Source organism: Elephas maximus, chromosome 5, assembly GCF_024166365.1.
Source record: "Elephas maximus indicus isolate mEleMax1 chromosome 5, mEleMax1 primary haplotype, whole genome shotgun sequence".
In the NCBI taxonomy this organism is placed as follows: Eukaryota; Metazoa; Chordata; class Mammalia; order Proboscidea; family Elephantidae; genus Elephas; species Elephas maximus.
In genome coordinates, this window is record NC_064823.1 from 27,633,847 (window position 1) to 27,659,021 (window position 25,175).

Sequence of the window (25,175 nt, forward strand, 5' to 3'; positions counted from 1 at the left end):
GCCGATGCCCTGATTTTGGACTTTTAGCCTATTTTAGTGTGAAGAAATAAATTTCTCTTTTTTAAAGCCATCCACTTGGTGTACCTCTGTTATAGCAGCACTAGATGACTAAGACAGGGAGTAAGTAGAGAAGGGGAGCATCTTGGAGCATTCCAAATATTGGAATGAGAAAGACTCAAAGGAGACTCGAGGAGAATATCCATGGAGAAAGGAAGAAAACTGAGTCTGTTTTTCTGGCGATCAAGTGAAAAAAGTGATTCAAGAATGAAAAAGTGGTTAAATGTGTCAAGAGCTCCTATGAATATAAGTTAGATGAGGACTGAAAATGGACCATTGGGTTTGGCATTGTAGAGATCTTTGACAAGATTGGATTCAGTGGAGAGGTGGGACAAATCTTACTGGAGCTGGATCAGAAGATAATGGAGTCGAAAAAGTGGAGATGATGGGAAAGAAAACTTTTGCAAGGAATATCATTATAAAGGTGGCAGAAAATTCCAAAGGCACCAGAAGAAGGAAGATTAAGGAGAGTTTCTATTTAAATATGTGAGATGTTGTTGTTGTTGTTAGGTGCCAACGAGACAGTTCCGACTCACAGCGACCCTATGAACAACAGAACAAAACACTGCCCGGTCCTGCGCCATCCTTACAATCATTGTTATGCTTGAGCTCATTGTTGCAGCCACTGTGTCAATCCACCTCATTGAGGGTCTTCCTCTTTTCCGCTGACCCTGTACTCTGCCAAGCATGATGTCCTTCTCCAGGGACTGATCCCTCCTGACAACATGTCCAAAGTCTGTAAGACGCAGTCTCACCATCCTTGCATCTAAGGAGCATTCTGGCCGCACATCTTCCGAGACAGATTTGTTCGTTCTTTTGGCAGTCCACGGTATATTCAATATTCTTCGCCAACAACACAATTCAAAGGCGTCAACTCTTCTTCAGTCTTCCTTATTCATTGCCCAGCTTTCACATGCATATGATGTGATTGAAAATACCATGGCTTGGTTCAGGCGCACCTTAGTCTTCAGGGTGACATCTTTGCTCTTCAACACTTTGAAGAGGTCCTTTGCAGCAGATTTACCCGAAGCAATGAGTCTTTTGATTTCTCGACTTCTTCTTCTATGGTTGTGGATTGTGGATCCAAGTAAAATGAAATCCTTGACAACTTCCATCTTTTCTCCATTTATCATGATTTTGCTCATTGGTCCAATTGTGAGGATTTTTCATTTTCTTTATGTTGAGGTGTAATCCATACTGAAGGCTGTGGTCACTGACCTTCATTAGTAAGTGCTTCAAATCCTCTTTCACTTTCAGCAAGCAAGGTTGTGTCATCTGCATAACGCAGGTTGTTAATGAGTCTTCCTCCAATCCCGATGCCCCGTTCTTCTTCATATAGTCCACCTTCTCAGATTATTTATTCAGCATACAGATTAAATGGGTATGGTGAAAGACTACAATCCTGACGCACACCTTTCCTGACTTGAAACCAATCAGTATCCCCTTGTTCTGTCCAAACAACTGCCTCTTGATCTATGTAAGGGTTCCTCACGAGCAAAATTCAGTGTTCTGGAATTCCCATTTTTCCCAGTGTTATCCATAGTTTGTTATGATCCACACAGTCGAATGCCTTTGCATAGTCAATAAAACACAAGTGAACACCCTTCTGGTATTCTCTGCTTTCAGCCAGGATCCATCTGACATCAGCAATGATATTCCTGGTTCCACGTACTCTTCTGTAACCGGCCTGAATTTCTGGCAGTTCCCTGTGGATATACTGCAGCAGCCTTTTTGGAATGATCTTCAGCAAAATTTTGCTTGCATGTGATATTAATGATATTGTTCTATAATTTCCACATTCGGTTGGATCACCTTTCTTGGGAATAGGCATAAATATGGATATCTTCCAGTCAGTTGGTCAGGAAACCGTCTTTCATATTTCTTGGCCTACATGAGTGAGCACCTCCAGTGCTGCATCTGTTTTTTGAAACATCTCAATTGATATTCCATCAGTTCCTGGAGCCTTGTGTTTCGCCAATGCCTTCAGAGCAGCTTGGACTTCTTCCTTCAGTACCATCGGTTCCTGATCATATGCCACCTCTTGAAATGGCTGAATATCGACTAATTCTTTTTGGTATAATGACTTTGTGTAATCATTTCACTTTCTTTTGATGCTTCCTGCGTTGTTTAATATTTTCCCCATGGAATCCTTCACTATTGCATCTCGAGGTTTGAATTTTTTCTTTAGTTCTTTCAGGTTGAGGAACGCCGAGCGTGTTGTTCCCTTTTGGTTTTCCATCTCCAGCTTTTTGCACATCTCATTGTAATACTTTACTTTGTCTTCTTAAGAGGCCCTTTGAAATATTCTTTTCAGTTCTTTTACTTCATCAATTCTTTCTTTTCCTTTAGCTGCTCAACGCTCAAGAGGACGTTTCAGAGACTCCTCTGACATCTATCTTGGTCTTTTCTTTCTTTCCTGTTTTTTCAGTGACCTCTTGCTTTCTTCATGGATGATGTCCTTGATGTCATTCCACAAATCATCTGGTCTTTGGTCACTAGTGTTCGGTGCATCAAATCTGTTCTTCAGATGGTCCCTAAATTCAGGTGGGATATACCCAAGGTCATATTTTGGCTCTCATGAACTTGCTCTGATTTTCTTCAGTTTCAGCTTGAACTTGCATGTGATCAATTGATGTTCTGTTCCACAGTCAGCCCCTGGCCTTGTTCTGACTGATGGTATTGAGCTTTTCCATAGTCTGTTTCCACAGATGTAGTCAATTTGGTTTCTGTGTGTTCCATCTGGCGAGGTCCATGTGTACAGTCACCGTTTATGTTGTTGAAAGAAGGTATTTGCAATGAAGAGGTCGTTGCTCTGGCAAAATTCTATCATTCGATCTCCAGCATCTTTTCCCTCACCAGGGCCATATTTTCCAACTACTGATCCTTCTTCTTTGTTTTCAACTTTTGCATTCCAACTACCAGTAATTTATCAATGCATCTTGATTGCATGTTCGATCAATTTCAAACTGTAGCAGCTGATAAAAATCTTCTATTTCTTCATCTTTGGTCCTAGTGGTTGCTGCATAAATTTGAATAACAGTCATATTAACTGGTCTTCCTTGTAGGCGTATGGATATTATCCTATCACTGACAGTGTTGTACTTCAGGATAGATCTTGAAACGTTCTTTTTGACGATGAATGCAACACCATTCCTCTTTGAGATGTCATTCCCAACATAGTAGACTATATGACTGTCCAATTCAAAATGGCCAATACCAGTCCGTTTCAGCTCACTAATGCCTAGGATATCGATGTTAATGCGTCCATTTCATTTTTGATGATTTCCAATTTTCCTAGAATCATACTTCATACATTCCATGTTCTGATTATTAATGGATGTTTGCAGGTGTTTCTTCTCATTTTGAGTCGTGCCACATCAGCAAATGAAGGTCCTGAAAGCTTTCCACCATCCATGTCATTAAGGTCGACTCTACTTTGAGGAGGCAGCTCTTCCCCATTCATCTTTTGAGTGCCTTCCAACCTGGGGGGCTCATCTTCCAGCACTATATCAGACAATGTTCCACTGCTATTCATAAGGTTTTCACTGGCTAATGCTTTTCAGAAGTAGACTGCCAGGTCATTCTTCCTAGTCTAGAAGCTCAGCTGAAACCTATCCTCCATGGGTGACCCTGCTGGTATCTCAATACCGGTGGCATAGCTTCCAGCATCACAGCAACACACAAGCCCCCACAGTACAACTAACTGACAGACACGTGGGGGGATTAATCTCTAGTCTTTAGAAAATGGAACAGGCTCTGTTCAAAATATAGCTGAACAGCCTGTTCCACTCTTAAACATAACAAAGACCCTAATACCTTACAACATATTCTCCCCTATTCAAAATGGATGATTGAGACCTTGAGATGACATGACATGATGCTCTAAGTAATCCCTAAACATTTTTTTATTAAACCAGCTACACTGATCTCTTACAAAGGGGTACAGAGCTATCTTAACTCCTGTGGCCTTGGTCTCTCCTTTCTTTTTTCTTCTCTTGAGAAATGGCCTTCAGTCTACAAACCAACAAGAAGGCTGTCTGGCATTTTTAATCTACAACTTTCTTACTCCCTATCTCAGCTACAGTAAAAAAGAAAAAAAAAAAAAACTTACTCCCCATCTCAGCTACAGTAGACTTGACAAAACAGTTCCACTAGCCGAGAGATTCTTTTGTGAGGTTTTTCAGCCTGTTACAAATATACGGATTAGAGCCCAGATGTCTGACATATGTATCTTTAGTTTAAGTTTTTTTTTTTGTTGTTGTTGTTGTTTTCTGATGTATAAGACCATCTGTAGACTATGTGCTCAAAATATTAGGTAACCCTGATCTTCCCCATATAAAACCCTCCTATCAACCCTTTAGATAGACAAAATTTGAAAAAAACTTAACCTCCCCATCTCTTGAATACCGGTATTCAATAAAGCCCTCTCTTACTGCTTACCTCTTCCTGTCTCAACATTAACTTCGCCACAGGCGACTTGAACCCGTGATTTGTGATAACAGTAGTAATCTCTACGGAAGCAGATCGCCACATCCTCCTCCCATAGAGCAGCTCCTATGCTCAAACCACCAGCCTTTTGGTGAACAGCCTAGCACTTAACCACTGGGCCACCAGGGCTCCTGTACCACCAGGACCTTCAAAAGAAGGATAACAGCTCTATACTGTCATTCAACAATCCATTCTGAAGTATTCCATATATATGAATACCTTTGAAACTACTAAGTTCATTTTTCCTTCATTACAAGTGTTTTAGATCAGGCGTGGCAAACTTTTTTGAAAAGAGCCAGATGAAACACAAATTATGCTTTGCAGGCCATATAGATCTCTGTCGATGTTCTTCAGGGTTTTTTTGTTTGTTTGTTTTACAGCCCTTAAAAAAAAAAAAAAAAAAATTCTTATCTTGTGAGCCAAAGAGGCCAGCAGAGTTGGCTCACAGGACTTACTTTGCATAGCCCTGTTTTAAAGGTTTAAATGAAACAACTTTTTACCTGGATTTTTTTTTTTTTTTAAAACACAGACACCTTGACTGAATCTTTTTAAAGGCATTATTTCACATGTCAACAGTGCCATCTTTCGGCTCTAGGAACTATTTTTGTACGAACATAAAATCAGTTTTTTTTTTTCACCGTAAACTTTAAAAAAAACAAGAGCATCATTTAGCATGGTTTCAAATAGACCTAATCTAAAAAGGAGACGAAGTTAGGACCCTCGATCCTACTATTCTGTCTTTCACTGACTAGATGGTGAACACCTTAGACAAACTATATATCCTCCCTGAACCTTGGTTTTCTCATCTATAAGATAGTTCAACAAGGTCATTAATTAAAGTTTGTTTTTGTTTTTTTTTTTTTAAATTCCAGTTGATTTTTTCCAAATTTTTATGAGTATATCTATGTTTTTAACACTCTTTCACAGAATATGCACACCCTGGTGGCGTGGTGATTAAGAGCTATGGCTGCTAACAAAAAAGGTCGGCAGTTGGAATCCACCAGGCGCTCGGTGGAAACCCTATGGGGCAGTTCTACTCTGTCTTACAAGGTCACTATGAGTCAGAATCCACTCGACTGCAACGGGTATGGAGTGTTTTTTTTTTTTTTAATATGGAATATTGTTTGGGTGCTAACCAAAAAATCGGCAGTTTGAACCCACCAGCCACCCTGCAGGAGAAAGATGTGGTTGTCAGCTTCTGTAAAGATTACAGCCTTGGAAATCCTATGGGACAGTTCTACTCTGTCCTTTAGGGTTGCTATGAGTCAGAACCTACTCAATGCCAGTAGGTTTTTTTTTCTTTAATATGAAAATAGGCCTATTTATGACACACTTTTTTGTAGTTATCTTTTTTTATGAATATGAGTTCGTTTTGTTATATGTTGTGTTTGCATTTTCTTCAGAAAAAAAATCTTAATTTATACATCACCCTGTCCAAATAGCGACCACCCTCAACAACACTCATTGGAAAAATTTTACTGAACTGAATAAAAATAAACTCAAGTAACTGAAAACAATTTTTTAAAAACATTCTGTAAAGATAAGTCTGCATGCTTTGGTTAAGTTGGGGTCAAGGCCAAACTGAGCATCCAAAAGTTAATGGAGAAGAAGCACCTCCCAAGCCTCTACCATCCTGTTACTGGGGTGATGGCTTAGAAGTAGTATGGGCTCAGAGTTTGGGCAGCTGTTTCTAACTTGCTCAGGCTTTGACCAATACTATCTCCTATTGCACACTCGGCACCTTGGGTTTATCTGCATTACTATTTCATTTTTCATTCATATCTGTCATCAACTCTTCTTTCAAAATGCCTTTCTCTGATATATCACTTCTTATTTAGCCTTTCTGGCATCCACCTAGTCGAGATGCTCAACTTCCTAGGCCTGCATTATGAAAATAGCCATCATAGTCTATTGCTTTTCAAAGAGTGCTCTGAGAATTTGCATCAGTTGGGATGCTGGTTAAACATGCTACCTCCTAAGCTCCATCCTGTAGAATACCACTGTTCAGCAGAAAGATAACACGAGTGGCATGTATAATTTTAAATGTCCCTGAAGTCACGTTAAAGATTTAAAGGAAAACAGATTAATTTTAATAACACATTTTATTTAATCCAATTTATGTCAGAGATTCATTTCAATATACATACAAACCAAACAAACCCAGTGCCATCAAGTCGAATCCGACTAATAGTGACCCTATGGGACACAGTAGAACTGCCCCACAGAGTTTCCAAGGAGCACCTGGGGGATTCGAATTGCTGACCTTTTGGCTAACAACCTTAGCACTCAACTACTACGCCGCCAACATATATAATCCATTAAAAAACATAGGAATACATGATACTTTGTATTCTTTTTTCTGTATGTCTTTGAAATGTTATGGATGTATTTTACACTAGGAGCACATCCCAGTTCAGACAAGCACATTTCAAGTGCTCAAGAGCCACATGTGGCTAGTGGCTAGTCTACTGGACTGAATCAAACTGGACGAGAAGGGAATATAAGCAGGAATTTGCATATTTAGCAAGATACCCACGGGATTCTTCTACTTAATTTTGAGAACAACCATTCTAGGCTGTCCTGTGCACAATCCTTTCTGCCAACATTATTGAACTGGACTTGAAAAAATGTCGCTTTCCTGGTCTCAATCCTGTGGTGCTTGGTGGCCATCCAGTCAGCCTCTAACTCATGGTGACCCCAGGCACAATGGAACAAAGGCCTTTCTTCCTGGTCTGTCTTGGTCTGGAAAGTGCTACTGAAACCTGTTCAGCATCACAGCAACACACAAGCCTCCGCTGACAGATGGTGGTGTCTACACGTGAGGTGCACTGACCAGGAATTGAACCTGTGTCTCCTGTATGGAAGGTGAGAATTCTGCCACCACTAAGACCCTAGAAATCTCTGGTGCCTCCAGCTCAATCAACTCAGATGAGCATTCAAAGCTCGCTAAAAGTGGCATAACCTCATCCACCCAACATACTCTCCCACTAGGAAATGTATTAGGTTCTACCATAAGCTACCATGAGGCAAATATTCAGACATTCATCTATGCAACACATATTTGTGGAGCACCCACTAAATGCCACCATGGATCCTACACAAAAATAGGGAATATATAACACAAATCCTGATGAAGCAAGTAATATAAGATGCTATGAGAATACATAAGAGAGGACTTCATACAGTCTGAGGAGTCAAAGAAAGTTTTTCTAATAGTAACATTTACGTTAAGAAGGGGTGTGAGTATAATTAGGAATCCGACCATCAAAAAGAAATTTCTAGACATGATGAAAAGCCCTTATTCTGAAAGAATAATGAAGCAGAGAGGTTAGGAAAGTAATCTGAAAGGAGGATGTGGAGGTAAGCAGAAGGCTCAAAAAGCCTAAGTGGCAAAAATTCCGTTGTTCTTTGTTTTATTTCTTGCATGTATATTTAAATAAAACAAGACTACAAACTTCTCAAAAGGTAGACTATCGCTTTTTTGCGTTATTTTTTACTTATATCTTCTCCTAGAGTACAAAGAAAATATTCAATAAACACTTCCTCCAGGCACGGAAACAAACAAACAAACAAAAGCCAAACCCACTGCCTTCGAGTCAATTCCAACTCATAGTGACCCTGTGGTTAATGCCTGAAAATTCTGTTAATTTCTAGAATCTCCAAGTTATACTAACAATTATTTGCATTTTCTGATAATTTAAAAATCATACTATCATGAAACACAAAGAAGTCTTTCCTGAGGTGCTGAGTTTTAACATAAAGTTAGTTCCTTCGAAACAGGCAATTTTTCTATGGGGAAAGGTGGGCACCAAGCCTTACCATCATGATGTCAGAATGCGGGCCCCAACTGAACTCCCTGGAAACCCTGGTTGCCTAGTGGTTAAGTGCTAACCACTGCTAACCAAAATGTCGGCAGTTTGAATCTACCAGGTGCTCCTTGGAAACTCTATGGGGCAGTTCTACTCAGTCCTATAGGGTGGCTAGGAGTCAGGTTTTGTAAACGGAGCTCCCAGTGGAAGGGGTGAAGGACATCCAGCTTCCTTGCCTCTTACTCACTTCCCCTGACATCACTGTTCTTCACATCAAAACTGGTGATTAAAAAACTCAAAAGAGACTAAATGATGTAAGATTTTACTGGGTGAACTCAGCCTATTATCCATTCTACTCGTAGTTTGCTCTTCAAACTGATTGAAATACGCTATTTCACTGTGTGAAAGGCTCCCAAAATTCCTGCCCTTCTCTCCCACAAGAGCACACCCTGTAGAAACAATCCCTACACTGACAGCACTGGGGCAGAAGCTGTGATTCTGAGGGGATATCACTTTAAAGGGGTTTTTATCACTTTCAAGATTAGGTCAAAAGGGAGATTACGTGAATGGATCTGATCTAAAAGCCAGCCCTGATCTGACTTGAGTCCTTAAAACTCCAGGACTTTCCTGAAGTCACAGAACTTGGAAGTGAGAAGGCCTATGGAAGGGTGGCCTCCAGCAAACAATTAGCAAGACAAGAGGGACCTCAGTTGTACAAGGGAAGGGAAATTAATTCTACCAACAACCAGAAAACGTGGAAGAGAACTCCATATGTCAGATGAAACCTAATCAGTAAAAAAAAAAAAAAAATCAGTAGACACCTTGATTTCAGCCTTGTGAGACTCTAAGCAGAGAAAGCAGCTACGCCACGCCTTCTGAGTGAGGAAACTGAGATAATAAATCGGTATTGTTTTAAGCCGTTGAAATTATGCTCATTTGTTATGTATCGATAAAAAATCTAATACACACACTCAGGCATTTCTCACATAATTAAATAACATAGCATGTCTGATGGATAGTCTTTCAGACTTCATTTTACAAATAATTTCCTTCTTAATGACAAACTTAAAATGTCCGATGTCTCCTTAATACTCCTCACTGTAACATAAAAAAAAAACAAAAAAGAAAACTGTTGCCATCAGGTCGATTCCAACTCATAGCGACCCTACAGGACAAACCAGAACTATCCCATAGGATTTCCCCAAGGAGCAGTCTGTGTATTTGAGTTGCTGACCTTTTGGTTAGCAGCAGAGCTCTGAACCACTGTACCACCAGGGCTCCCACCCTAACTATTGAATTTGTGAGTCAAATTCACCTTCAGTGTTGAAGGGTCTTTTTGGTGATGTGACCTTAGTTCTGACAAACCACCAAAGGATGGGAGGGTGAACCAAGTACATTTTGCCCAGTGAGACACAGGCCCTGCCACCCCAGGCTCTGCTCCGCTGCTTTTCATGGGGCCCTGAGCTCAAGACGGATATGGACATGAAAGACAAAAGTGGATTTGGGTTCATTCTTTCAATTCCTAATCCAATTTCTTTGGGGAAAAAAACTTGATAGCAGATTTAGCGATCGAGAAATAAATGCTGTACTGTATTGGGCAAATCTGCTGCAAAAGATCTCTTTAAAGTCTTAAAAAGCAAAGATACCACTTTTTTTTTTATTGTGCTTTCAGTGAGAGTTTACCAACCAAGTCAGTCTCTCATACAAAAACTTATACACCTTGCTATATACTCCTAGTTGTTCTCCCTCTAATTAGGCAGCACACTCCCTCCCTCCACTGTCTGTTTCCTATCCATTCCCCCAGCTTCTGATACCCTCTGCCCTCTCATCTACCCTCCAGACAGGAACCACCCACATAGTCTCATGTGTCTACTTGATCCAAGATGCTCACTCATCAACAGTATCATTTTCTATCCCATAAAAAAATAGTCCAGTCCAAACCCTAACTAAAGAGTTGGCTTTGGGAAAGTTTCCTATCCTGGGGTAACAGAAGGTCTGGGGATCATGACCTCTGGGGTCCTTCTCGTGCCAGTCAGACCATTCAGTCTGGTCTTTCTATAAGAATTTCGGGTCTGTATCCCCCTGCTCTGCTGCTCCCTAAGGGGTTCTCTGTTGTGTTCCCTGTCAAGGCAGTCATCAGTTGTAGCTGGGTACCATCTAGTCCTTCTGGTCTCAGGCTGATGCAGTCTCTGTTTTATCAGGCCCTTTCTGTCCCTTGGGCTCATAATTACCTTATGTCTTTGGTTGTCTTCATTCTCCTTTATTCCAGGTGAGTTGAGACCAACTGTTGCATCTTGGATGGCTGCTTGCTAGCATTTCAGACGCCAGACACCACTCTCCAAAGTGGGATGCCGAATGTTTTCTTAACAGATTTTATTATGCCAATTGACTTAGATGTCCCCTGAAATCATAGTCCCCAAACCCCCACCCCTGCTATGCTGGCCTTCCAAGCATTGTTTATTCAGGAAACATTGCAGAGACCAAGGTGCAGCTGACCCAAGCCATAGTATTTTCAATAGCCTAAAATGCATACGAAAACTGTACAATGACTAAGGAAGACCCCCAAATTGCTGCATTTAAGTTAAAGTGTTGGTGAAGAATATTGAATATACCACGGACTACGAAAAGTATGAACAAATCTGTCTTGGAAGAACATATCCAGAGTGCCCCTTCCAAACGAGGATGGTGAGACTTGTCTTAAGGATTTTGGACATGCTGTCAGGAGGGACCAGTCCCTGGAGAAGGATATTGGAATTAGTAAAGTACAGGGTTAGGGAAGAAGAGGAAGACCCCTAACAAGATGGATTGACACAGTGGCTTCAATAATGGGCTCAAATATAGCAACAATCGTGGGGATAGCACAAGATCTGCCAGTGTTTCCTTCTGTCATGCACAGGGTCACTATGAGTCTGAACCAACTGGAAGGCACCCTAACAACATGGGCACCAGGCTCTAGAAGGCAGTGGCTTGGCTGCTCGGCGTGCACTTGCTTTTGGATAAATTTCCACCATGCATCTGCTACTGGGCAACATGAACAAGTATGAAGATCTATGGGGCCACTTTAGGTGCAGCTGATAGGCAGTTTACATTAGTTTGAAAATACCTTTAAAACTCAAAATTGTGCTCCTTGCTCGCTCAGTCCATAGGCGTAGTAAGCGGACGCAAAAATAGGAATTGCCCATCTTCTCCACTCTGCCCCATCGAGTGGATCACGAGGAGAATCTATCACCCAAGGAGCAAAAACCCACACACATAACTGAAACCCCAGCAACAAGGCCAGGTCTCCGGACCGCGCCTGCGCATTTAGCCAGCTCTGGACAAGGCGAGGGAGGGAGGGCGGAGAGGAAGGCCAGGGCGCCGCTGCGTGGGCGGGACCAGGCGATTCATCGCGCCTGAGCGAAGGGCAAGACGGCGGGCTGCGGCGTAACGTTTGAAACGAGTGGCGGGGAAGCGCTGCGGGATCCGCGGCAGTCGGTGTTTGCCCGGTGTAAGGCGCGCCTTCGTCTGTGGTCCGAGCCATGGCGTTGCAGCTCACCCAGGAGCAGGGTGTTACCCTCCGCGAAAGCGCCGAAATCGTGGCCGAGTTCTTCTCTAAGTCCTCCTGGTGCGGGCCAAGGTTGGGGAGAACCAAGCCCAGGCCGTCCCGTAGGCCCCCGGCTCGGCCTCGGACGCGGGGAGCCGGGATGGGCCGGAGCGGCCCTGAATCCGAGCCTTCGCAGCCCCGCGCGGTCTGCCTGCCCCGAGGAATCGGCGGAGAGGCGGATGCCGGCGCCTAGCCCCGGACGCGTTGCTAATGGTGGAGGAGAGGGCTGGGCGCTGCGGGGGCCGCTTCGCGGTGCAGCGGCCGCTTCGCGGTGCAGCGGCTTCACCTGGAGCGGCTCTTTGGTCGGACTCCGCAGCCCCCTGAGACCTGGTACGACTGAGCGGAGACCCAGTGTGTGTTTTGACCCAGCCCCTGCCCGGCGTTGGTTCTGAGGCAGGGCACAGTTCATGAGACTTTGTTTGGATAGCATTGTCCCGGACCAGGCCAGCTGTGTACACGACTTCTACCAGAGCCTGGCAGGATATGAGGGGAGAAAAGGAGGAAAAAGAGAAGCTTGTCTCGAGCAGTTGACCAGTCGGTCCAAGCCTGTTTTGTGGCTTATAACCATGTAATCTGAATTTAGTCTTGGATTACAATGAGACGAAATGTGGCAGTGGTGGGTTAATGCATTTTGGCGTTTAATTTGTCCTTTATTGCCACGTGAACGCATATATTGCTTTCTTTTACCCAGAAGCAAGATTTTATGGACATTTAATGCCACTTTGTACAGACGTACTCTGCCTTGAGTAAGACAAGCGAACCTGTGTTTCAGCATTTACAGTTTTACACCATTAATGAAACCATAACCACATAGCCACATCTAAATATGGTTTATTTTCTGTAACTACAAATGATAATGACTTTAACGTTTCTTTTGCTTTCCGCGTTTGGCATTAACAGCATTTTATATCAGCATGGCATATATCCCTCTGAAACCTTTACCTGAGTGCAAAAATATGGACTCACCTTGCTTGTGACTGCTGATCCTGAACTCATCAAATACCTAAATAATGTGGTGCATCAACTAAAAGGTATTTAATAATTAAAAGCACTTTGAGTTTTGCAGCCATTTTTGTATCCACATTGCCTGTCATCTTGGTCGTTTTTCAGCTTCCTATATAGAAGTGTGAAACACGCTGCCTTCTGAAATATACAGTGGTTTTCAATTGGGAGAAAGCACAGAGTGTATAAATTAAATCCTTTTCCACCACATTCTGAGGTGGCTGAGTATTTTGATGTTAGGAATATGATATGGCTTGATAAATGTCTCCATCAACTCCCTTAGAATGATTTTTGCTGTAATTCAAAAGTTCATATGGACAAATGGTACAAGTTAGAACTTAACATAATTATGATAGTGTTTGAGAAAACGACGACTGTACATTCCTAACATGATGCTTTCTCTGTAGCCGCTGAGATTTTAAAGTTAGCGTTAGAGAAACATCAAGGAAAATAAAATTGTATTAAACCTGCATACTAAACTTGGGTTTCTGGGACTAAACTTAAAAAAAAAAAAAATCCTAAGTAAGAGAACACCCATTTTTTTAGGTTTTCCCCTATATCTTTCTTTTTAATCTGCCTGTGAGTGTGTCTCTTTTACCTGAAACCTCAATTTTCTCTTTCGCTCCAGAAATTGCTTTATTACCTATCGCACCAGTACTGTTCTCCATGTATTTTTTTCCTTCTAGAATTTCTGATAGTTTCCCTTTCGTGTTTCAACTTACGTTTCTGCCAAAATACTAGTTTGTCTTTTAGCAGTGGCCATCCTTTTTCTTTTGAATTTTTAAATTCAAAAATTGTTTTTTGTATTGTTGTTTCAGAATTTTTTCATGTTCAGTTGTAGCTTCATTTTTTAGTTTTTATTTTTTACCTTTTCTGTTTTAATATGCCGTTCTGATAATGGCCATCTGACCTTCGTTAGCTTGATACCGCTATGAAGCTACATTATCCTCTAGATAAGCTAGTAACATTTCCCTGCCACTCATGTAGATATTAAAAAAAAAAAAAAAATTTTTTTTTTTTTTTTTTTAATATCTACATGAGTAAAATCCCTAGATACTTGTGCAGGTCTGCATGGAAGGATCTCAAGCAATGGTGAAAAGACAAGGAAAGGAAGATAGGAGTACAGAGTTTCTCAGCCTCAAAGAAGTTAAATGCTTTAGTAGGTCAGTGCTATCAGAATAGCAAGATTGGGCGACTGTTGGGGGTGTGGTAGTAGATATCAGTCTCAGGTGCAAGCAGGAAGCATGTCATTAGGAGTAACCTCCCTCTCCCAAAGTTGCATCCAAAGTTACGGATCAGAGTGTTAGGGCTAAATCTCCTATTGCCGTTCATAGGGCTACACCCAGGTGAATTGGCCTAGAACCTCCATAGATCTGTATGTATAGATCTGTGTCTTCATCTCAATTTGGTGGAGAAGCAAGCATTGCCTGAGCCGCTGGTTCATTGGATTATCGCTTTCGAGACCACTCAAATGAAATTCCACCTCACATGTATCTGGACTTCCTATTTAGCTTGTTCCCTCTTTTATTTTTATTAAAATTGAGGAATTATTCTTTGAGGCAAATTGTTTATCTGTTTTGAATCCCGTTGCTTTTAGTGTCCTCAGGGATTTTACACTACTTTTGTCCTATTTTTGATTTCTGTTTTGATTGGGATTCTTCCCAATGACATCACGTCTCCAATTTTCAAAGAAGAAAAATTGCTGCCTACCCGAAATCCCCTTCAAATGACCACCCATTCTCCTTTTAAAAGCTAAACCTTTGATGGCAAGTTGTTGATATATGCCAGGAGTCCAGCTGGTGGTCTGTTTTTGTACTGCTTGCAAACAGAACAGACACCTAGGAGGCCCACATAATTTGAAATATTTACTGATGACTAAATGATTTTCTGTTTCTTGACAGAAAACTTTGCTGTCTCCTGTATATGCTATATCAGTTTTCAAGGTTACCGCAGAGCTCAATCTGAGGCCCTCCTCTCACTTTATAATCTCTCTAGATGATCTCTGACATGTTCTGATAAACTTTGTGTAGTTGACTCTTTATATCTAACCCAAATCTCTCCTAACTCCAAACCTATATACCCAATGGCTTTCCTACGTAACTACCCCAGAGATACTTCCGACTCATCATATTGAAAACTAAATTTAAGATTCTGTGCAAAAGTGCTCCACTTTCAGTTCACTTTCCTAGCACTGAATGGCTCAACCATCCAACCTGCGATACAAGCCAGAAATTTGGGAGGTATTCCTGACTTGTTTCTCTTCCTTACCCCCATAGCTAATCCAATAAGTTTTGAAAAATTTCACCATGAAATCCCTTGAATCTGTCTACTTCTCCATTTCTACCAATATATCCTCCTACATGCTTTAATGATCTCATCTTGCTTAAACTACTAAATGAACTGATTAGTGTCTAAAAACCAAAAATCCAAACCCGTTGCCGTTGCATCGATTCCAGCTTATACTGACCCTATAGGACAGACTAGAACTGCCCCATAGGTTTCCAAGGAACAGCTGCTGAATTTGAACTGCCAACCCTTTGTTAAACAACCTTTTGGTAAGGGAGTAAGGGATCTACACTAATGTCTAGATCCCCTGTAACCCATTTTCAAAGTGATAGTTTTGAAATGTAAATCTGATTATATCACGTCCTATTTCAAACACAGTGATGACTTCCCTGGTTCTTGAGATACAATTTCATTTGGCCCACCTGGCCTTTTATGGTCTGGCTCCTGTTTATCTTTCCTGCAGTTGTACTGGCTTTCTTTCAGTCCTATAGTCACCTGCTGTCACCCTCAAGTACTTAAGGCCTTTACCTTCTTCCCTTTCCTTTTGCATATTTAATACTGTTTCACCCTCAGAGCTAAGCTGAAGCCTTCCCTGTCCTCCCTGATTGGGGCAGTTTTTCCTATTTAAATGCTCTTCATTTACCATTTATCCTTCACAGCAGTCACTGCAGTTGTAATTTCACATTTCTTGGTGTGGTGATTAAATCAGTTCCCATCTCCTATGCTCCTACCTTGGTTGTGGCTGAAAATCTCTCTTGCTCACTGTATCCTCAGCAGTGAGTACTGTACTTTGTAGAAATACTGAGAATTTGAAAAGAGGAGCTGGATTATTGATGTGATAAGTTTTCTGAGCAGGAGGGAGGGGGTACAAAATACCAGTGGCAGGAATTGGCCGAGGATAGGACCAGAGACCTGAGAAGGTAAGAGTTGCTTTGCAATGCAGTGGACCAAAAAAGATGCCTTGTTTTGTGTTGCAGAATGGTTATACAAATGTTCTGCTCAGAAACTGGTGGTAGTCATCTCAAATATTGAAAGCAGTGAGGTCCTTGAAAGCTGGCAGTTTGATATTGAGTGTGAGAAGACTGCAAAAGATGACAGGTAAGTAAGAAATGATTTTTGCTCTGATAAGCCTTTTCCAAAAACTTGTTTTCATTACGAAATGAGTTCTAAATGTATTGAACTAGTTTCACGTAAAGTAAATGGCATAAAGTGTTTCTGTCAGTTTAATTTAATCTTCAATCTCCTGTGGAAAAGAATTGTGCTCAGTTGAGCGCATCATGGATTTGTGTAGATGGTATTCTCTAAGCTAATGCCCGTAGTTTATAGCATCGAGTTCTAAATTTTAATGTTTATGGTGCTGTATTCAGAACTCTACAAGACACACTAGATGGGATTTCAGGAATGTACTTATATCTAAGGGGTTTTCTTAGACTCTTCCCCAACTAAAGATGTGACTCTGCCTTATTTCCTTTAATGTCATGAACTTGGTAAGACATGTTCATGACCTAAACGTCATAAGTGACTGAGGGCTCCGGCCTCCTGGATGGAAATGCCGATCATTCTCTGGTGATCTTTAGCATTGTCCGGGACGTGCTTATCTGCCAACTCTTAACCGTAGTTATGTCTCATAATGAAATGTACTTTGCTCCTGAAGCCTTTAGTTTGTTCAGGAAATTTTTAGATGATAAAAATAATTTGACATACAACTTTAACGTTTTATTTGAGGCACTTGGGAGTTAGACTTTAGGCATTTCTGAAATCCCAAAATGATATTGCTGATTAAATATTTTTGATCCTTCCTGTTATTTTAAGAGATGCTGAAGTTTTCCTAACTTAGAGAGGTTGGCAAATTTTCTAGTCATTTGACAATAAATGATATGATGCTGATCTTAATAGATGACTGAAAGGATAAATGAAATAAATAAGGATGTTAAAATTATGTCTTCTAGGCTGTAGGTCCTAAGATACTTTTATTCATTCTTTTTTAAACTCTTCTTATTGCATTACACATTTGATTTCAGAAGCACTTAAGCAGGTAAATACTCTTGGTTACTGAGAAGTTTTAAATAACCTCTTGAAACCTGAAATGCGTGAATTGATTTGGTTTCTTCCTAGTGCAGCCAGAGGAAAGTCTCAGAAAACTGTCCAAGATGAGATCCGTTCAGTGATCAGACAGATCACGGCTACAGTAACATTTCTGCCGCTGTTGGAAGTTTCCTGTGAGTATTTACACAGCTTCTCATTCATTTAAAGTTGTAATGGGGAAAAGGCTAAACTACTGTTCAAGAATCACCCTTTATTCAGTTTTTTCTTAATTATCAGTATCTTATGATATAAATGGGAGATAAAGCATTGTAAAGCAAAAAGTAAAGATTGGGAAATTGCAAGGGAAAAAAATGAAAACTTTCACAATACCCATTCTGGTGTAATTCCCTTTGCTATTTTCTATGTGTTAAGATTTTAGCGGTAAAATTGTGTTTTGCTCTTCAAATTTAGTTATTCTTTCATTTTCAGGTATTTACTGAATGCCTATTATATGCCAGGGAGTAGTCTGGGTACTGAAACATAACAGTGAACAAATCAAGATGTTAGCTCTCCTATGGATTACATTGATTACATTCCTTTTTTTCCCACGTGATGATATACTTCTAATATTTTTGATGATTTTCTGTTTAAAAAAAAAAAAGTCCTATAGTTTTCGTAAGATATGATAGGAGGTTGCAGTATTTTCTGTATCAAAATTTATTTTCATTGAGGAAAAGATACTATCTAATGATTAGAGGCCAAGCTATCCTGTCTGAACGCTATGGGTGGTTCAAAAGGTGAGAGAGACAGGGAAGGTTGTTTTACATTTGAAAACATGGTGTACTTTAATGTATTTTTATCCCCAATTTAGGTTCATTTGATCTGCTGATTTACACAGATAAAGATTTGGTTGTACATGAGAAATGGGAAGAATCAGGACCACAGTTCATTATCAGTTCTGAGGAAGTCTGTCTTCGTTCATTCACTACTACAATCCACAAAGTGAATAGCATGATGGCCTACAAAACTCCTGTCAATGACTGAGGGATGAGCTGAGAAAAGTAATGTACTTGCAATTCTCAAATGTGTTTTCCTGAAAGGAAGTCAACTACAAGTTGATATGTTTTATTTTGCTGGTGAATTTTTAGGTGGGGAAACAACATTATACCCTACTGAAGTGTGCATCATCCATTTTTTGTACCTGTTTAATGTTCCAAGGAGTTGACATCATGAATTTGAGGAGATGATGGCTTTATCCCCCATTAATGTATTTGGCTAAATAAAAATAGATGAGCACAAACGCATATTGCACGTTGTCCAAAAGGGAATCAGTGTTCTAATGTCAGTTCTTTTGAAGGTGGCAACAGTAGTTGGAAAAACTTTAACTATAAAGCTAAATAAGTTCCTAAATCAGACATTTTGGTCAAGTAGCTTGAGTCAGAATATAGGTAGGGTGATATTTAATTGTAAATTACAGCAAAAGAAACCTGAATATTCAGAATCTTTGTTTAGATCCTGAAAATAACTAATATAATCCATAAGTCAAGAAATATTGAGGTCTGTCCAGCATTTTTTCAGATCTAGAGTTCCCATGTTGAAAAAATTTCCAATTATTTGACTTTATATAACTTTACCTAGGAAGTTTTGAATGTTTCTACTGTTTAATTTCCTGTGATAGAGAACTCTTTGAAAATGTCCTTTTATGTTTGATAAAATCAAGCTTTTAATGACAATGGTGAAATAAAGTTAAATTTGTGTGTTTTAAATTTCTCTTAAAATGTTTTGATACTGGTGTTAAATGGTAGCTAGAATGGGTTTAGTATTGGAAATGATTTTTTTGTGGCACCTAGGCTATAGGTCCAAAGCATACAAAGACGAGGAAATCTTGAGGTACCTTGAATCTATTGTGTTTGGTTATACCACTTTAATCTCATAATAATCGACTTAAAATAAACATTGATTGTATAACAAGAGATATGCCTTTTGGAATTAGTTCAGTTTAGCAAATGTTGGATTGTAGTACCTTTAGGAGTTCCTGGGTGGTGCAAAAAATTAAGCACTGGACTAGTAACGAAAAGTTTGGTGGTTCAAACTCACCTACAGGCAACTGATAACTAAGGCCTGGCAATCTGCTTTCAAAATTTCAGAGCCTTGAAAAATATGGAACGGTTCTACTGTGTGCACGATGGGTTGCCATGAGGTAAAATCAACTCGAGGGCAACTAACAATAACAACAAAGTGCCTTTCTACACTCTTAGCCTTACCTTCTTGACTTATGTGACAGATTTCTCACTATATCCTTAATACGGCCTTTTTTTTACTCTCAGCTTCGTTATCTTTATATACTTATACAGCTCGCTTATCCCTGTGCCTGCATTAATACTATCATCAGGTGTGTTCTATCTAGTTCTCACCTATTTTTCCAAGGTCAATTTATTGCAAACTTCAAAGAAATCTTTTATAATCTCTTCTTAATCTCATCTCTTTTATAGTAAGTAAATTTATTACGTAGCTACAATGTCCATTGGACACTGTTCTCATTTAACTTTCACTTCTAAGTGAATACACATAGCCTGTATTCATTTATTCAAAAATTACATGTTGAGCATCTATTAATGTGCAAAAATACTATGTTGAAAGTATCAGGATGAATGAAACAACGTTCTGGCCTTTCTGAAGCTTAAAACCTTAGTAGGCAAAGGAAAATATATTGCAGAGGACCATAAAGTAGCCACACATGTCATTTATTATGTATTTCTTTGTCTTCATCACTTCACTTGATGAATCATATCTTTTTGACCCAATTGTATACTTTTTAAAAACGAAGTGCATTGTTTTATATTCCTTCATCTCAGTGCTTGGCAAATAGATGCTACTCTTTGATGGTGGTTGTAGTGAATGCTGTTAAGGAAGCCCATACCCTAAGGAGCTGTTGAAGCTACCTAAATGAGGCCCAGGTGGCTAGAAAGGGTTACCCACAAGTCTTTTCTTCAATAAGAAAAGTAATAGTGCAGAAATGGAAGTGATTTTGAATTAGGTATAATGAAAGGTCTCTAGGTATCCAAACAACATACAGTGTAACACAAACTTGACACTATTAAAATTGAAGCATTTCTTTGAATTCTTGGATAGTTCATAACCTCTAACATTTGAAATATAGGTTGAGAAGGAAAGCAGAAATGGAACCTTGGAATAAATAAGGAGAAATGAAAATTCTGGTTGTATTTTTAGGAAATATGTTTGAAAATCTTTAAAGAAAGCAAGGACTGTTTAGCCTTCAAGAAGCATTGAATGCCTATGTAGTAAACAATGGAAATGGTAAATAAGATGTGGTTCTTCCCCAAAAGAGCTCACATATTACCGATTACACTAAAATTTCAGGCATTCATATCTTTATTTGGCAAATTAAATGATTTTGTTTTAATTTGTGATTTAGTATAGCACTGACTTCTTTTTCCTCTGAGAGACATCTCCAGAAATTAATGCTGTGAATTTTAATGTTTCTCATTCAAAATAGTTTTAATGATAGGAGCTTCTGTCCTGTGGTCTATAGCTGCAACTCTGTCGTACCAATTCTGCATCAGGTAAGCTCTTGTTTTGAAAATAAAAGCTAGTTTAGGGAAGGTTTAATGGAAGAGTGTTAACCGCATAAGGAATCAAAGGCTGAAAACCTGAGAAGTAGGGCAGCTTTAGAGTCCTCAGTGACAGCAACTGTGGATTCTCTATCTCTATGTAATAAATAGACCTTTCCCCAAATGACCTTGCTTGATGGATTCAAGAGCAATGTCAATGGAAAGCTTTGTTTGTCTTTCAGTTTGAGAATTAAGAATGTAAAACTGAAATCACGTTTTCAAAGGTTCAACATATACTTCAGTCACTTCATCTCAGCTAATAACTGTTAACAGATTTAAATTTTCCAATTTTACATTTGCGTGACACTGTTTACTGTTGTAGGGTTCTAAAGACCAGGCTACGTATCAGTTAAGAAATAAACATGTTGGAATTGAATAGGAGTCAAGCTACGAGCTTTATTGTTAAAGCGAGATTAGAAAACAGCTTCGGTCTATGACTCCAGTTGGACTTGTTCCAACCTGTTTCTACCCCTTTAGGCGTACCTTAGGGGAAGACATTTAAAGCAAACAGCTTGTAAGGTTTGTGACAGGTTTCTACACCATTTTAAACAGAGACATGAAGATTCCAAGAGTCCAGTGGGCCTCTAGACCTGGCCTAGACTCTGGTTCAGTTTTGCTTACCATAGGTAGAGGAATGAAAACATGTTCCGGTTGAGCCCATCAAAGTCTGAAATAGAGCCCAGAAGGGACTGAGCTGCACCTGGCCTCCAGGATCCTTCTCCTAGTGTCTTCAGTCTGAGAAGACAAGCCTTCGTGGGAATGTCCAAGCAAAGGTATAACAATCTCACGTATTAGGTGACTTTTGCTGCATAGTAAAGAGCCATGCGGTATCAATAACCTCTTGTTCTCACAAGTCTACAGGTTAGCTGAAGTTGTTGTGTTCCACATACCTCATTCTACCATCAGAGGGGCAGTGACTAGGTAAGACTGTTAAGGCTTGACTTCAGAACCTTCACACTGATGTTTTTCCCACATTCCGCTAATGAAAGCAAGACTCATGGCCAAGCCAAATATCAGTCGGCAGGGGATGATACATGGAGATGAGGGAGGGGAAACATGAAAGCAATCTGATAAATCAGGGGTTGACAGACTTTTTCTATAAAGATAGTAAATAGTTCAGGCTATGTAGGCATCTGGTTTCTGTTGCACCTAGTCAAGTTTGCCATTGTATCTCAAAAGCACATGTAGACAATACATAAAGAAATGAGCCTGGCTGTATTCCAATCAAAAAAACCAAGTGATGGGCAGGATTTGGCCCAATGGTTGTCATTTGCCTGTAGTAGATCATAGTTTCTTCTTTGGTCACAAATATTAAAACCCCTCCCTACTTCTGAGGATTCCATTTTGTGACATTTATTTAAGGCTCACATGTAAAACAATATCATTTGTTATCTCCATCCTTAGCATCTGAAATCATATGGGAAGTCTCCCTATTTTATCTTAATTCCATATTGTCTGAAGCACAAATCAAGGACAAAATTCTTCAAGGTATTTGTTGCCCAGGATACCCCATAGTAAATTTTGATATGAAAACTTGGGAAGTGACTTCTATGCCATGTTGTTGTTGCTGTTAGGTGCCAACAAGTCGGTTCCAACTCAAAGCGACCCTATGAATGACAGAATGAAACACTGCCCAGTCCTGAGCCATCTTTACAATCGTTGTTATACTTGAGCTTATTGTTGCAGCCACTGTGTCAATCCACCTCCTTAAGGGTCTTCCTCTTTTCCGCTGACCCTGTACTCTGCCATGCATGGTGTCCTTCTCCAGGGTCTATCCCTCCTGACAACATGTCCACAGTATGTAAGAATGCAAAGAATGGGAATTCTATGCCATACAATTGTGTAAAAAGAGACTCAGCACAGCGTAACTGCTCTATATCTACATATCTCTATATCTTCTTTTCACTAAAGTCGAACGCTTGACAAATGTTTATTCTTTTTATTATTAGAGTGTACCTAAGTTTCTTATGGAAACCCTGGTGGCATAGTGGTTAAGAGCTACGGCTGCTAACCAGAAGTCTGAATCCACCAGGTGCTCCTTGGAAACTCTATGGGGCAGTTGTACCCTGCCCTCTAGAGTCGCTATGAGTCAGAACCCAGATGGCAATGGGTTTGGTTTATTTTTTAAAGTTTCTTATGTTTATTAACCTCCCATATATTTTTAGAATATAGACCACCCATAAAATATTGGCACAATAAGATATCCTCATAGACATTTTTTTCTTCACCTTTATGTTTTCATTTGGAAACCCTGGTGTCGTAGTGGTTAAAAGTTCAGCTGTTCACCAAAAGGTCGGCAGTTCAAATCTACCAAGTAAGTTCTCCTTGGAAATCCTCTGGGGTAGTTCTACTCTGTCTTGTAGGGCCTCTGTGAGTCGAAATTGGCTCGATAGCAATGGGTTTGGTCATTTTTTTAGTTTTCATTTGGTTGCTTAGTATCTAAAATTTATTGTAATTACTAAACATGAAAAATCTGAATATCTGTAGTAATGCTACATTGTAACTTTTATATTTTCCACCAGATGCCACTAATGCTGTGATGTTCATATTAAGATGAATTTTTTTTTTACTTTTTTGATTATAATATTGAACTCTATAAATTAGAGATAATTTGAAAATTATAAAAATATGAAGACATTGGAAAAAACACATTTAGCATCTATTATTTGCTAGGCACTTTATGTGAATTATTTAATTCTCACAAGAACAATTTGAGTTACTTTTTAAAAGTACTGATTCACCTTCTAGGAAATGGAGGCTCAGAGAATTCAAGGTACTTACCAAGGCCTTTCTTTAAATAAATGGTGGTGCTGGGATTCAAAATCAGGTAAGCCTGTCTTCCAGACCCACTCACATTCTACTCTATTACCAACTTCCTCCTCTCCCCGCAAGCGTGGGCAACTATGGAAGCATGGAGACTAGTTGGGAAGCTATTGAAGCCGTCAAGGAGGGCGACAGTGAATGTTTGGATGAGGGTAGTAATGGTGGAGGTGGTTAGGAGAGGTTGCTGATAGCCCTTACTGATGGATGGGATGTGGCTATGAGAAAGAGGAATCAAAGATGCCACCTAAATTTTTGGCGTGGCAATCAGGTGAATGGTGTGTGGTATCATCAACAGAGAACATTTGGTATGGGCATACTGGAGGGAAGAAACAAGTATTCTGTTTTGAATAAAATTTTTGATTGAAGTTGAAAGGAGATGTGTGTCAAGTGGACAGTTGAATATTTAATGAGTTTGGGGTTCCAAAACTGAGGAGCTAGAGATTTGTGAATCATCAGAGCCTAAACTCACCTGCAGAAAAAGACAGCAAAGAGACAAATGCTGAAGACTGAGTACTACAACACACCAATGTTTAGACAGAGCAGACTCTTACTTTTTCGTATAGCTGGGAGTTGTTTGGACAATCTTGGCTATCCTATATTTTGTAATGTTAATATGGTTTTTTAGTCTGTGCATTTGACTGTAGGAGGTCCTACATTTTTAGAGAACATTGACTATTAGAACATGTGCAGAAAAGGTAGCAGGGCTGATGAGGAGTTTGGAAGAACTGCCACATGCAAAACATTAACTGGTAATACCTGTAAAATTGAAGACTTAAGGTGTAAGCGTGGATAGTGTGATTATTGTTGTTAGCTGCCATTGGCTTCCGACTCATGGTGACCCTATACACGATGGAATGAAATGCCACCTGGTCTGTGCCATTTCCTCACGATCAAATGTAAATCTGATCATTGTAATCCATGGGGTTCTCCTTGGCTGATTTTTGGAAGTAGATCACAGACCTTTCTTCCTACTTGGTCTTACTCTGGAAGCTCCAATGAAAACTGTTCAGTACCATAGTAACATGCAGTCTTCCACTGGCAGATGGGTGGTGACTGTAGTTACTGTCAAGTGTAGTGATGATCATGTTGGGCAAGGATAGGATTCATTTTCTTTGGCATTCTAGGACAGAACCAGAACTGATTGGAAACGATACTAGATTTATTTGCTCAGTTATAAAGTAGAATTTTATAGCAATGAGTGTTGGGAAACAGTGGTAATTGCCAATATTTAATTCTGAGCTCTCTTTCTCTTCCTGAAAATGTTCATACATATCATAAGGAGGTTGTACACTTTCCTTTTTTGATGGAAGCTTGAATTAAATGACTTGTGAGTTTCCTCCCACCTCAAGGATACTGTGAATCCATAAAGGACAGTCATAATAAAGAGGGTAGATTTACAACTGGTAGACCTTTCTACTGGAATAAAAGATAAGTAGGTGAATCATCCGTGAGTTCAGTCAGTTGGGAATA

At 39.8% G+C, this 25,175-nt stretch overlaps 3 protein-coding genes across 4 annotated transcripts in view; all 3 read left to right on the top strand.

Annotated features, from left to right (window-relative positions):
• The window catches only part of LOC126076821 (mitotic spindle assembly checkpoint protein MAD2A), a 118,356-nt gene extending 99,476 nt beyond the window's left edge, over positions 1-18,880 (top strand). Inside the window, exon 6 of the transcript XR_007517606.1 lies at positions 18,808-18,880. The gene's annotated coding sequence lies outside the window, so the exon portion shown is untranslated. The remainder of the gene's footprint in view (positions 1-18,807) is intronic.
• The window catches only part of LOC126077501 (rho GTPase-activating protein 20-like), a 147,851-nt gene that overhangs the window by 70,622 nt on the left and 52,054 nt on the right, over positions 1-25,175 (top strand). The window lies entirely within an intron of this gene.
• Positions 11,736-20,047, top strand: LOC126076823 (mitotic spindle assembly checkpoint protein MAD2A-like). 2 transcript variants are annotated; one of them, XM_049885448.1, is made up of 4 exons: positions 11,736-12,267; positions 16,203-16,323; positions 17,341-17,444; positions 19,101-20,047. In XM_049885448.1, the coding sequence occupies exons 1-4, from the start codon at positions 12,117-12,119 to the stop codon at positions 19,184-19,186; spliced, it is 462 nt and encodes a 153-aa protein (XP_049741405.1). In that variant the 5' UTR covers positions 11,736-12,116; the 3' UTR covers positions 19,187-20,047. The 2 variants fall into 2 exon arrangements, with proteins under 2 accessions (XP_049741405.1, XP_049741404.1); XM_049885447.1 differs by lacking the exon at positions 19,101-20,047 and adding an exon at positions 18,122-18,880.